At 56.8% G+C, this 13,631-nt stretch overlaps 6 protein-coding genes across 6 annotated transcripts; 3 read left to right on the top strand and 3 right to left on the bottom strand.

Moving 5' to 3' along the window:
- Nucleotides 1–1,782: 1,782 nt before the first annotated feature.
- K452DRAFT_237861 (uncharacterized protein) lies at nt 1,783–2,928 on the bottom strand (the record flags this gene model as incomplete). The annotated part of the gene is made up of 4 exons (XM_033537626.1): nt 1,783–2,044; nt 2,108–2,271; nt 2,325–2,830; nt 2,892–2,928. 4 exons carry the CDS (start codon nt 2,926–2,928, stop codon nt 1,783–1,785), a joined length of 969 nt encoding a protein of 322 aa, XP_033391950.1.
- Nucleotides 2,929–3,293: 365 nt separating this feature from the next.
- K452DRAFT_302918 (uncharacterized protein) lies at nt 3,294–4,419 on the top strand (the record flags this gene model as incomplete). Its single annotated transcript, XM_033542654.1, has 2 exons — nt 3,294–3,576; nt 3,632–4,419. 2 exons carry the CDS (start codon nt 3,294–3,296, stop codon nt 4,417–4,419), a joined length of 1,071 nt encoding a protein of 356 aa, XP_033391949.1.
- Nucleotides 4,420–5,439: 1,020 nt separating this feature from the next.
- Nucleotides 5,440–6,958, top strand: K452DRAFT_237850 (uncharacterized protein; the record flags this gene model as incomplete). The annotated part of the gene is made up of 4 exons (XM_033537625.1): nt 5,440–5,657; nt 5,780–6,201; nt 6,313–6,629; nt 6,752–6,958. The coding sequence occupies 4 exons, from the start codon at nt 5,440–5,442 to the stop codon at nt 6,956–6,958; spliced, it is 1,164 nt and encodes a 387-aa protein (XP_033391948.1).
- A 291-nt stretch (nt 6,959–7,249) lies between these two features.
- Nucleotides 7,250–9,221, bottom strand: K452DRAFT_302916 (uncharacterized protein; the record flags this gene model as incomplete). Its single annotated transcript, XM_033542653.1, has 3 exons — nt 7,250–7,260; nt 7,325–9,040; nt 9,095–9,221. 3 exons carry the CDS (start codon nt 9,219–9,221, stop codon nt 7,250–7,252), a joined length of 1,854 nt encoding a protein of 617 aa, XP_033391947.1.
- A 391-nt stretch (nt 9,222–9,612) lies between these two features.
- Nucleotides 9,613–12,001, bottom strand: K452DRAFT_237847 (uncharacterized protein; the record flags this gene model as incomplete). Its single annotated transcript, XM_033537623.1, has 2 exons — nt 9,613–10,479; nt 10,535–12,001. 2 exons carry the CDS (start codon nt 11,999–12,001, stop codon nt 9,613–9,615), a joined length of 2,334 nt encoding a protein of 777 aa, XP_033391946.1.
- Nucleotides 12,002–12,227: 226 nt separating this feature from the next.
- Nucleotides 12,228–13,569, top strand: K452DRAFT_292559 (uncharacterized protein). The gene has a single exon (XM_033541397.1). It carries the CDS (start codon nt 12,300–12,302, stop codon nt 13,434–13,436), a length of 1,137 nt encoding a protein of 378 aa, XP_033391945.1. The 5' UTR covers nt 12,228–12,299; the 3' UTR covers nt 13,437–13,569.
- The last annotated feature ends 62 nt before the right edge of the window (nt 13,570–13,631 follow it).

The raw sequence follows: 13,631 nt of genomic DNA, 5'->3' as shown, positions 1-13,631 counted from the left end.
TAGTAGCATTCCCGCGCTAGTCCCTTCCTCCCCAGGTTGCTTAATTTATTATCATCGGCATACGGCACAGCGGCGGTCGGTTCCACGGGTCTATCTCTCTCTGGTTGCATCGGTCGGAGTTCCAGTTCGTTTTACCAAATCCCTCGCAAATTCAAATGCAAATCCAAACTTCCAATCTCTCTTTTAACTCAAACGCACCGCCCACTCTGTGGTGGTGGACGGATCGCGACAAACAATAAAGCCCTATTCTCTCTGCATCCACCCATTCATCCATCTATCCATCCACCTCATCCCATCCGTCGATCGCGAGATACTACTTATACCAAGCGCGCGCGAATCTGAGCTCTTTTTTGGTTCTCTACCGGTTATTGCGGTTCTCTTTGGCTCTCTCCGCGTGGCAACGCCGATGCAGGTAGGCTCTTAGGTATAGCTCTGGGATTTTTTTTTTCTTCGCGCGTAGGTTAGGCTCCGTTCTGTATCACTAGATCCGTCGTCTATCGTCTTTGAGGGCAATACCATCGCACGTGCTTGATATATATATATATCTGATTGTGCGCATGCTTGGGGCGTTTATGTGTGTGTGTGTGTGTGGTTTAATGGACTGGAAGACTTGTGAACGGCCTGAGACGAGGAGGTGGCAGTATTGATTACATAGATTGCACGTTTTGCCCGCTCATTTACTGCTTGTGAAGCTGGGTTTACGGTAGCTGTTAAGTGGACCTTTAGTACATGTGGATAGCACTACCTACCTTCAAACACGGCTGGTGCTAGATACCTGTGCTTAACTTTTAGCTAACCTGGAGGTACTGTACGTAGGCGTATATACACGAACGAACATGAAAGCTACAAAAAGGGACAAAAGCACTCATAAAGACATAATAATGCGGATGTACAAGAGCACGATAGCCTTCGGCATGAGAACACGCTCGTACCTGGTTGCGTAAAAGACGGAGATAGGATGTAGCTCTGCTAGTGTATTGTACTGTCACGTAGGATAGACAAATCCTCTGTCAAACTATAAAGCGGCTCGAAGGAATCTATAGCGTGAGAAGGGGCGAGGTTTATAGGAAAATGTGTACAGAGCAGTGGCAGCATATGCAGTGGGAATAGAAGGGGTACTGATCTTCCCGCCCGCTTCAGCTTTCTCTTGAGGTTAGTCCTACCTATCGCTGCGCCTGACGTTAAAGCTGGGTGTCTACTCGTAATCAAACAGAAGTAATCGCAAACCAAACCATCCACTCTGCTAGCTGCCCAACAAGACCATCCTCCACAGCCTCACACGGAACAAAAAAGCCCAGAAGAAAAAAACTGACATATCCCAGCGGCTCGGCCGGATCCATACGTGTTCATTCGTTTCACTATCCAGAATCAAAGCTTCAGAAAAAAGCCACAACCCCGACCCCCATCCATCCTTTAATAAACATCAGTTGTCCCTCTCCCCGAGGTTTCCGTCATGCCGACACAAAGGAAGCCCTCGCAATTCTCTCGTTAAAATAAATTAAAAACGCCGTTTTGTGTGTGTCTGTGTTTCCCCTTGCTGCTGAAGTTCGGAATGCTCTGCCACCAATGCTTTACGGGGGAATATTGGGTAGAAACAAAGGAGATGAAAAGGGCGTGGCTAGCGCCGGCCAATACTCCAGCCTTTCGGGTTTGTTGCTGCTCGAGTTTTTGGGTGAAGGTTCAAAGAAGAAAAATGAAGCAGGCCCGGGCGGCTGGATGAAATGCTCTGAATGTGCACGCCGCGCGCGGGTTGGAAAAAAGCCCCTATTGCATGCTGATCGGCTAGTGGTAGCCGTTCTTCGAGGTGGGGGAAAAGGTGCCGTTGGTGCCCTCGGTGAAGTAGGGGTGTTGGACGGCTTGCTTGGCCGAAATGCGGCCAGCGGGGTCATAGACGAGGAAGGCGTCGAGGAGGTCGAGACCGTTGTCGTCGAGGCCCGGGACGATGGTCGCGATGTCGGTGCGGTGCCACTTGGGGAAAGAGGGCTTAAAGTCCGGGAAGGAGGTGACGCCGGGCCACTCTGCCTCCGTGGGAGTGCCGAGAACACTGCCGCAGAACATGTTAGCATACAGCTTGTCTAGTGATAATTGAGACTGCAGGAAAGCTTACCGGAAGATCTTGAAGATCTCGTCAATCTCAGAGTCACCAGGGAAGAGGGGCTTGCGGGTGCACATCTCGGCGAAGATGCAGCCAACCGACCACATGTCGACGCCAGTGGAGTACTGACGGCCACCGAGCAGAATCTCCGGAGCGCGATACCACAGAGTGACGACCTATCACATGTTAATGATGACATTTGTGGCCCTCTTTCCACAGCGGAGCTTACCTCGTGCGTGTAGGTGCGCAGCGGGACACCGAAAGCGCGAGCCAGACCGAAATCCGCCAACTTCAGGTTGCCTTCCTGGTTGATGAGCAGGTTCTGCGGCTTCAGGTCACGGTGAAGGACACGGTGAGCATGGCAGTAACGAATGCCTTGGACCAGCTGGTACATGAACTTCTTGACCATTTCCTGACCCAGACCCAAGTGTTGGAGCGATCCGTCCGGCAGCGGCTTGCCACGACCACCCTGGCTGACAGGCAGAGCCTCCATGTACTTCTTCAGATCCAAGTCAAGGTACTCGAAGACCAGGTAGAGCTTGTGACCGTCGGCGTGGACAATGTTGAGGAGGCGGACAATGTTCGGGTCGTTCATCTCCTTGAGGAGAGAAATCTCGCGGATGGCGGTACTGGGAACACCCTCGTCCTCGGCCTCGAGACGGATCTTCTTGAGGGCGACGATGCGCTGGTCCTTGGTGGTAAGGTCGCGGGCCTTGTACACAACACCGTAGGTACCTGGGGTGGGAGACTTGTCAGCGACATGCAGGCGGCAATGCCGGTGCGATAGGAGGCATACCCTCTCCGATCTTCTCCATCTTTTGGTAGTTCTCCATGGCTACGGCTTAGGCTGGGCCTGGTGTGTAACGAGCTACAGCGGGCGAAGGATGAAGCTCAAGGCAGGTCGTCGGAGGGGTATTGGCGGGGCCACGGAGTACAGCGACGAAGGACTGCTGGTTGAATTGGCTGAGCGCTAGGGTGTGCCTGCCGCGAGGTCGTCACTTTTGCTGTGGGTTAGTACCGGATCCGGGGCTGAGGTGGTGGGAGAAGCGATGGAGCCAAAGGCAGCGGCTTTAAGAGAGTGTTCCGAGTGTTTACCTTATGTTGTATCAGTCGCTAGAACTGCGGGCTTTCGAAAAAGCTTAGCGGGGGGCAACGACCGCCGCAACGGACCCTCACCACCGTCTTACCGACGACCACCATGGCGCCTTCTCTGGACGCCCACCAGCGCCCGCCAGACCATATCCGCGCCGCTTACAAGAAGTTTCAGAAGACGCGCCCTCCGGCCCTGGATGCCGATCCCGCCCTCGTAGACCTCGTCTCAAGGGATCCCGGCGCATATCAGCTGCGGCTTGTTCGAAGCATCGCCCGGGAGGAGCTGCTGTCGGCATTCCGATCTTTTGAGTCTGAGACCACTTGTAGCAATGTAGAACAATGGCTTCCTGACACCCTCATGCCTGTATACGAACATCCGAGCATGCCAGGTATCGAACGATCCCTTCGCATTTACCCATAGCATTGTTTTCCTAATCGAGTTAGGCCTGCATATCATACCCTCTCTCTTCCCTCCAGAAGTGCAAAAGATACTGCTCCACCGCCTTATACATCGCGATTTATCAAACCCGTCTCACAAAACAAATGTCCACATGTACTATGACATTCCATATCCGCCCGAGTCGTCCTCTTTCTTCCAGATTCCTCCTTCTTCAGAACCGCGCTTTTTGCCCAAGGACCCCAGCATTCACAAGCCCCTTTCAATCAACCAGTTTCTCTCCAAGAAGCTCCGATGGGTCACGTTAGGCGGCCAGTATGACTGGACTAACAAAGTCTATCCTGCGGAGCAACCCCCACCCTTCCCTTCGGACGTTGGATCACTTCTAGAGGGGCTTTTCCCCGACATGAAGCCACAGGCCGCCATCGTCAATTTCTACTCTCCCGGTGATACGCTAAGTATGCATCGAGATGTCAGTGAGGAGTGCGATCGCGGTCTGGTGAGCGTTAGCATTGGCTGCGATGGCATTTTTGTCATCGGGCTCAACGAGGAAGACAGCGTAGTAGATGAAGCGTCTGCGGAAACACAGAAGCTTCCAGGCGCTCTCGCCCTTCGGCTCAGGTCTGGAGACGCTGTGTACATGTCTGGGCCTTCGCGCTTTGCATGGCATGGAGTGCCTCAGATTGTCTCGGATACATGTCCGTCCTGGCTCCAAGATTGGCCAGCGTCACCGGATGACCGGCATACAGACTCTGAGAAAGAGCAGCTAGACCTATGGCGCGGATGGATGCGTACGAAACGAATCAATCTGAACGTCAGGCAGATGTGGGACTGACGAGTATTCTTTCACTATCGTATAACGTCCGTCACCGCGAACCAAGATCCACTGTCTAGTGAGTCAGGGAACGATGCAAGCAGCCCCTACAGAGTACTCCATGCCTAGCTCACAGCCCGAGTCCTGGGTATGGGTGTAACAGTCTTAGAGCACACACAGGCTCTACACATCGTAACTAAATTTCTTCTTCTACTCCGTACAAGTATTACCATCTCGCTTCACGGTGACGGACGTTAAAGATATTCGGCGGAAATTGCGGCGTTCCTAATATTAAGGAGTCAATGGTACTGTCTCGACGTGTGACTCGGCATGAGTAACAGCTGCTCAGCGCTAGATTCCGCGCTCAGGCTTCCTCATCGCCGTAGCACTCGGAGTAAGATGGGGTCCCGGAGAGAAAACAGTCATAACAGAAGGATAAATATTTTCACGAATTACATACCCCCAGGGATAAGCATTTAGCTACGAGTGCAAGCTCTAAGTTCATGTAAGAAGCGATCCATATGGAGCGTTCTAGTAAAGTTACGGGAATATTTAGACATAGACGTGGTAACTTTAACATATCAAATCAAAGCGGCTCGACATACTTTTGCTTCTACGGTGTACCACTTACTGTGAGGATGTGAGTAACCTGTAAGTGGAGTACAATTTCGAAGATGAGTCACGACATGGGGAAGTACCAGTCTAGAACCGCATCCAACTCCACTCGAGCACAATGATGCAATGGAAGACGGAAGAGCGAAGAGCCGACGAGACGATTAGAAACGAGCTTCCTCTCGTGTGAGAACGACGTCACGCAGTTGTGCCTTCCCAAAGTGGGTCGCCAAGGTGCGGGGCTCGGCATATCAAGATTCCTAGGCAACGGCTTGTTTGTACGACACGGCAACTGCGTTGCTTGCTAATCAAGTCTGGCACTGATATATACCATAGGCGGTTAACTAGCTACTGAGAAGTACACGGAACAGAACAACAGCGCCAGACAAAACACGCTTCAACAACCTCCACTTCACCAAAAACATCATCATGGCCGCCTACGAGACCCTCCCCAAGACAGCCAAGAGCAAGCCCACCAAGTTCGAGGTGTCGATTCCAGAGGAGAAGCTTCAACAGCTAAAACAGCTCGTCAAGCTCTCCCCCATTGCCCCCGAAACCTACGAGAACCTGCACGAGGACCGCAGCTTCGGGATCTCGCGGAGCTGGCTGCAAGCCGCGAAGCAAGAATGGGGGAACAACTTTGACTGGTGAAACTTCCCTGCAAACCAACACAGTACCAGAAAGAAAAACAAAAAATAAAAAATAAAAAATAAAAAACAAAAAATAAAAAAGCCCCAAAAATGGAAAGAACCTAACCTCCCACCCACAGGCGCGCCCACGAGAAGCACATCAACTCGTTCCCGCACTACAAGCACGACATCCGCGACGACGACGGCAAAACCTACAGCCTGCACTACGTGGCGCTGTTCTCAGAGAAGCCGGACGCAGTACCCATCGTGTTCCTGCACGGGTGGCCCGGCAGCTTCCTGGAATTCCTGCCGATGCTCTCGCTGCTGAAAGCGCGGTACAAGCCCGCCGAGCTGCCCTACCACGTCATTGTGCCCAGCCTGGTCGGGTTCGGCTTCTCTGCCAGACCGCCCCTCGATAGAGACTGGACGGCCGAGGACACCGCCCGCCTTACTGACAGGCTCATGCGTGAGTTGGGCTTTGAGGCTGGCTATGTCGCGCAGGGCGGCGATATTGGCTCGTTTTTGTCCCGCTTGCTCTGCAGCAAGTACGCGTCCTGCAAAGGTATGCCTCCCTCCTCCACCTATCTCCCCTCCAAGCTCTCTCTTTCTCTTTCCTGGCTTCCCAGCAATAGCAACAGCACCAAATCCTAACGCCCCAATCCCCCCCACACAGCCATGCACATCAACGTGTGCAACGTCCCCCAGCCCCCCAACATCCCAGACAGTGCGATCAACGAACTCGAGCGCAAATACCTCCCCCGCGGCGCCGAATTCATGGCCACAGGCGCGGCCTACGCGATCGAACAAGGCACGCGCCCCTCCACAATCGGGCTGGTCCTCTCCACCAGCCCCCTCGCACTCCTCGCCTGGATCGGCGAGAAATTCCTGACCTGGACGGACGCCGACCCAACACTGAGCACGATCCTCGAATCCGTCTCGCTGTACTGGCTCACAGACACTTATCCCACAAGCATCTACACGTACCGCCAGGTAAGCCCCCGCTCCGCGCGTTGTCGTCTCCGCCAACAATCTGTCTCAAGGCTTTTAATGCGCAGACGCTGGGCCCGGACCGCGCGACTAAGGTCAAGGGCGGCTGGCATGGGAACCCGGAGTTCAATACCGGCGACAAGCCGTTTGGCTTCTCCTGGTTCCCGTATGAGCTGGCGCCTGTGCCGCGCGCTTGGGCGGCCACGACGGGCAATCTCGTCTTTTATCGCCAGCATGACGCGGGTGGGCATTTTGCTGCGTTGGAGAAGCCGAAGCTGCTGTTGCGGGATGTCGAGGACTTTGTGGGTAAGGTGTGGGCGAAGGCTAAGTAGTGCGTGGGTGGTGGTTGTGAGATCTCGATGGATGGGTGGATGGGTGGATGGGTGGACGAAGCTACATTATGATGACGATGAAATTGAAAAAACAGTTTACGGTGCCATAATTTGAGACGATACAAAAAGGCTGAGACATACGCGGTTCCATTTTTTTCTGTTCTATCCACGTCATCTAAACTAAAAGCATTCCGATCATGCAGCGTTGGCAAATTGCACTCTCGCAATATCCGTGTTCATCACCGGCCACGCGTGCATGGCCAGCATCATATATTCTCGTATCCGGGGCGTCTATTTGTGAGCTATGCAAGAGTTAGCAGACGGAACACGGGGCACGCAAACACGGCAAGCCAAGCGCAAACTTACCAATGCCCTCCTCAGGCATGGGCTCGATGCCCGCGACCTCAGCGGCCTTGGGCTGGGCCTGGGCGGTCTTGTCGTCCTTCATCATGGGGAAAGCCAGGACCTCCTTGATGGAGTAGTTGTCGGTCAAGAACATGACCATGCGGTCGATGCCCATGCCCCAGCCGCCGGTGGGCGGGAGGCCGTACTCGAGGGCCTGGCAGAAGGTCTCGTCGATGAGCTGGGCCTCGTCGTCGCCCTGGGCCTTTTGGTTGGCCTGCTCTTCGAAGCGCATGCGCTGATCGAAGGGGTCGTTCAGCTCGGTGTAGGCGTTGACAATCTCCTTCTTGCAGACAAAGGCCTCGAAGCGCTCGCACAGGCCCTTGTGCTGGCGGTGGTACTTGGCCAGCGGCGACATCATCTGCGGGTGCCCGGTGATCATGGTGGGGTTGATGCAGCGGTCCTCGATGAACTCGCCGACGAGCGTGTCGAGCATGCGCGCGTTGGTCAGCGGCGGCGAGCACTCCAGCTTCGCCTTCTTGAGCATGCGCTGCAGGAACTCGTTCGTCTCGTTGGTGTGCAGCTCGTCGCCGGGCGGGAACTTCTCGCCGAGCGCCTCCTCGAGCGCGGGGATCATCTCAATCCGCTTCCACGGCTTCTCCCAGTTCACCTCGTACACCTCGCCGTGCTGCGTGTGGAACTTGGTCTTGTACGAGCCCGTCAGGTGCTTGACCAGGCTCGACACCAGCTCCTCCGTCAGGTCCATGATGTCGTACACGTCGGCAAAGGCCTGGTAGAACTCGCACGTCGTGAACTCGGGGTTGTGCGTGAGGTCAATGTCCTCGTTGCGGAACTGGCGGCCGATCTCGTACACGCGCTCCAGACCACCGACAATCAGCTGCTTGAGGTACAGCTCCGGCGCGATACGCATGAACATGTCGAGCTTGAGGTCGTTGTGGTACGTCTTGAACGGCTTGGCCGTGGCGCCGCCCGCAATGGCGTTCATCATGGGCGTCTCGACCTCGATGAAGTCGCGCGAGTCGAAGAACTGGCGGATGTAGCTGACCATGCGCGAACGGGTGATGAACGTGTCGCGCGTGGAGTTGTTCATGATCAGGTCGAGGTACCTCTTCCTGTGGCGCTGCTCCTTGTCCTTGAAGCCGGAGCGCTCGCCGGGAAGCATGTGCAGGCAGGGGGTGAGAAGGATGACCTCCTTGGCGAAGATGGACAGCTCGCCCTCGGCGCGGTTCTTGGGGCTCGTGCGGCCGGGGTATCCAACTATGCCGATGATGTCGCCGCGCCTCAGGTGCTCGTGCTGCGCCTGGAAGGGCACCGAGCTCGTCGACTCCTGCGCCTGGCACATGACCTGCACGTTGACGCCCTCGGCGCGCACATCGTAGAACAGCAGGTTGGCGCCCGAGGCGCGCTTGGTGAAGATCCTGCCGCCAATGCGAACCTCGACGTCCTTGAGCTGCTCGCCCGTCTTCAGGCCCTCGTACTGCTTGAGGAACTCGCGCAGGTCCGTCGTCACCTGGAACTTGTGCGGGTATGGGTTGGGCTCCTGCGTCTGGCGGAGCTTGTTGACCGCGCGGCTGCGGATCTCGAAGTACTGGTTCGGCGTCAACTCCTTCTCCTCGTCCTCGGCGCTCACGGCCTTCTCCTTCTTGGCCTTGGGAGGGGCGGCGGCGGCCTTTTCAGCCTTCTTGGCGTCCTTTTCGCGCTGCTTCTGGCGCCTCTTGACTGTCAAATGTTCAGCACTTGTCCAGAAGGTGTGGAGCGGGCGGCAAAGCTAACGTTCGGTCTTGGAGACGCGCTCGCCGGTGACTTCGTCCAGAAGCAGGTTGGAGCTGTCGCCGCCAGTGACGGCCTCGACGGCCTTGTCGACAATGGGGACAACGGTGTCCTTGACAGTGTCCGCCATGATTATTACTGTTGTTCTGCGGGTAGAGGAACAATTGGGAGCGTCGAGTCTTTTTTGCGGCGCGGCGGGGTCTGTTGATTTCCGGCCTGACTCAAACTTCGTCCAGTTTTTCCGACATTGCCCCGCCATCATGTCACTCCCCATCAGCACCATCAAATAGTCACAGCGTTCGCTTCGGTTGTTGCATGCGCTGTTGTGCTCGGAGTCGATAGCTGGTGCTGAGTCTCACGGCAGGTTGAGCACATGGCTTGCTCAGCCTTAAATAGCTGGGAGAGTAAACACGCTTATAGCCAATATTCCTGTCTATAAGAGTAACGACAAAAATGTGCAAATAGTTAGCCAGATATACAGATAACCGCCCTTCTTTCTAACGTCAAAAACCGCCACCCACCTAGTCATCAAACCCCAGCCCACCAACCCTGCCCAAAAACTCTCCCCTCCCAGCCTCCCTCTCCCTCAACAGCGCATCGACGTCCACGCCGCCCGAAGTCAAATAGCGCTCACTCACACCCACATTCACGCGCTGCGCCAACAAGGCCCTCAACTCCGCGCGCATCGCCGCAACCTCATCGCGCGACAAGCCCTTGGCCTCGCGCTCCTTCTTCTTCCTGCCATTGCCCCTGCCGCCCCGTCCCATCGGCTTCTCCAGCTCCTCAGAGTCGTAGTCGACGCCCAAGTCCTCCGCCGCCTGGCGCAGCAGGTTGTTCTCCTCGGAGTTGGACTTCGACTGCGCGAGCTGCGTGTCGGCGAGTTTCTTGGCGAGCGTCGCGCGCGGCTTCAGCCGGCTGATGATGCGCCGGTCCAGGTCCAGGCTGCGCATGAAGTACGTGCTCTTGGGCGCGCCGTCGCTGCGGCCAGCGTGCACTTTGGCGACGAGGCGCCGCACGCCGACGACCTCCTCGGGCGCGCAGATCAGGATCGAGGAGCCGGAGCTGTCGGCGCGCGCGGTGCGGCCCGACCGGTGCACGTACATGTCTGCTGCTCGCGGCAGGTGGTAGTGCACCACGAGCTGCACGCCTTTGATGTCCAGACCGCGCGCCGCCACGTCCGTCGCGATTAGGATGGAGCCCGCTTGCGAGGAGAAGCGCTCTACGGACCGCAGACGCGCTTTTTGTGCCATTTGCGAGTGCAGGGCCAGAGCGGGGAGGTTGAGGTTCGTGAGGAAGGGGTGGAGGCGGCGCACGGCGGAGATGCTGTTGGTGAAGATCAGAGTGCGGGTTTTGGCGTGCAGCAAAAGGAGAGCGTAGAGGTACAGGTCCTGTAGATTGAGTTAGTATGATTGATTAAATGTCTCGTCGTGAGCGGACCCATACCTTTTCGGTTGCACCGCATTCTACGAGGCCCTCCTTGAGTCCTTCGGCCATTTGAGCCACGGGGTTGACATCCACAAACTTGGGCTTCTCTTCCCGGAACCGAAGTTTCTTTATGAGGTACTCCATCGACTCCTTATTGGACATTAGGTCTGCGCCCGGCCTACTCTTACCGGTGAGTTTTTGCTGAAGGCCCTTGTGGAACGTGGCGGAAAAGACCAGTGTCTGCCTCTGCACCTCCTCTTTCTCTGCAGGTTCGGACTCGTCTTCGTTGTCTTCTTCGTCCTCAATCTCCTCCTCGTCCTCACGGTCAAGGACGTTGAGAATTTCTTCCACCTCCTTGAAGTGCCCTTCGCTCAGCAACCGATCGGCCTCATCAACGACCAAGAACTTGATCTTCTTGAAACGCTTGAGCAGGCCGTGGCCCTGGCCAATGACTTCCCACAGCCGACCAGGAGTACCAATGACAATGTCCGCATACTCCAGGAGACGCTGCTGCTTTTGCACGGACAAACCACCAGTCAGGGTAGCAATCGACGGGCCGTCAAAGGTGCCACTGGAACAAAGTGCAGTGAGATGTGCCGAGATTTGATGTGCCAGTTCGCGGGTAGGGCTGAGGATCAACGCCATAGGGATCTTCTCGCCGTTCTTGACCGGCTTCCTCTTGATCTTGCTGGATTCCAAGAACCGTTCCAGAATGGGGATTCCGTATGCCAGTGTTTTACCAGAACCAGTCGAGGCCTTGCCAATAACGTCGTGGCCGGCAAGGATTTCCGGTATTGAGGCGGACTGGATGCGCGTGGGTTGGGAGAACTTCAGCTTAGACAATGAAGACATGGTCTCGTCGGAAAGGTTGAGGTCGTTCCAGGCCGACGTGTCTACCTCCTCGTCCTCCATTTCATCCAAGAGGCCAGCAAACGGAATTTCACCGATTGGGGCCGCGCCATTCGTAGTCTTTTCTCCGTCTTGTTTGACCTGCTTATCCTTCTGCTTCTTGTCCTTGCCATCCTTTTTGTCATTTTCCTTCTTTTCCTTCTTATTCTTCTGTTTCTGCTCAGCCTTTGCGGTCTTCTCAGCAGCAGCCGTCGCGGGCTTCTCTCGAGGCTCCGACACAGCCTCCTCATCACTAAAGCCAGACCAATCCTCATCATCATCATCATCCTCCTCCCCCTCTTGCGCCTCGCTCGCAGCATTCGCAAGCGTATTCGCCAACGTTTCGCGATCGACCTTCTTCTCGTCCTTAGCCTCCGAAGCCTTGCGCTTCTTCCCCGCCTTAGTGTCCGGCTTCTGGGCCTTCGCGGGCTTCTCTGCCGAGCGGTACGAGACCGTGTCGCCCTCGCGCACGACATCCACGTCGTCAATCTCCTCCAGGCCGAAGAAGCCCTCGAAGTCGTCCAGCCGATCCGGCATCTCAACCTCCTTCCACGCGAGCTTATCCAGGCGCAAGTTCTGGTTCTTCGACGCGGGCATGTCGGGGATCGCGGGCGCGGCTGCGGCGGGGGTCTCGTCGCCATCGGCCTGGAGTTTCTGGCGCTTGCGCGCCTTCATGGCGGCGACCTTGGGCGGGAGCTGCCTCTTTTTTGGTTCGGGCGCCATGGCGAGTGTCGTGCGTGGGTAGGTAGGTAGGGTTGTGGTGTCGTCTTTTTTTCTGCGAGGGAGCACGGAAAACCTCCGCTCAAACTCCGCAAGCACCTCCGCGCCGCGTCCCCACCACCCTCGTCTTGGGACCGCACAAAAATCGCCAAAGAGCTTGGTTGTAGTAGCAGAAATGGGCAAGTCGTCCAAGGACAAGCGCGATGCCTACTACCGGCTCGCCAAAGAGCAGGGCTGGCGCGCCCGCTCGGCCTACAAGCTGCTGCAGCTCGACGAGGAGTTCGGGCTGTTCGAGGGCGTGACGCGCGTGGTGGACCTGTGCGCCGCGCCCGGCAGCTGGAGCCAGGTGCTGTCGCGCATCCTGATCAAGGGCGAGAAGTTTGGGCGCGCGGGCTGGGAGGACAAGCAGGCCAAGGACCACGCCGCCATCCACGGCACCGCCGAAGAGAAGAACCATGTCGCGGCACCAGAATCCCGCAAGGACGTCAAGATCGTCTCGATTGACTTGCAGCCCATGGCCCCGCTCGAAGGCATCACCACCCTGCGCGCCGACATAACGCACCCGTCAACGGTGCCTCTCCTCCTCCGCGCCCTCGACCCCGAAACCTACGACAGCACCTCCACCTCGGCCTCGCACCCCGTCGACCTCGTCATCTCCGACGGCGCGCCCGACGTCACCGGCCTGCACGACCTGGACATCTACGTGCAATCGCAGCTGCTGTGGGCCGCGCTGAACCTGGCCCTCTGCGTGCTCAAGCCCGGCGGCAAGTTCGTCGCCAAGATCTTCCGCGGCAAGGACGTCGACCTCCTCTACGCCCAGCTGAAAATCGTCTTTGAGCGCGTCCGCGTCGCCAAACCCCGCTCGAGCCGCGCGAGCAGCATCGAGGCGTTTGTCGTGTGCGAGGGCTTTCGCCCCCCGGAGGGCTTCGCTGCCTCGTTGGATAACCCGCTCGGCGCCGGCGCCATGCTGTCGTCTGAGGGGCAGCAGCAGCCGATTAAGCACACGCCGTCTTCGCTGCCCTCGCGCCACGTCCGCGGAGACGGCATCACAGAAGTGGAGCTTGGCGACGAAGTCGAAGACGAGGCCCAAGCCTCCTCAGCGCCCTCACCCCGCTGGATCCCGCCCTTCCTCGCCTCGGGCGACCTCGCCGCCTACGACGCCGACGCGACATACCACCTGCCCTTGGGGCGGACGACGCTGGACCCGGTGCAGCCGCCCACGGCGCCGCCGTATAAGCGGGCGCTGGAGATGCGGAAGCGCATGGGTGGGGCGTATGGGAAGACGAAGCTTGGGGGTAGTGGTGGTGTGTGATGGGGTAGAGAGAAGGTACTGTGAGATAGATGAATGAATGCTTGCACGAATTAAGCCGATCCCATTTATCCACCTGTATCTTCTATCCGCTTTTAAGTCTAGTGATACAGTAGGCTGCAAGGACATATAAGCCACAATCACATCTCACGGCTATCCATTTATCCCTCATCCACTCACTCACTCACTACACCAGTC

The sequence above is a fragment of the Aplosporella prunicola genome (genome assembly GCF_010093885.1).
Source record: "Aplosporella prunicola CBS 121167 unplaced genomic scaffold K452scaffold_55, whole genome shotgun sequence".
NCBI classification, from domain to species: Eukaryota; Fungi; Ascomycota; class Dothideomycetes; order Botryosphaeriales; family Aplosporellaceae; genus Aplosporella; species Aplosporella prunicola.
This window is presented reverse-complemented; position numbering and strand designations above follow the sequence as displayed.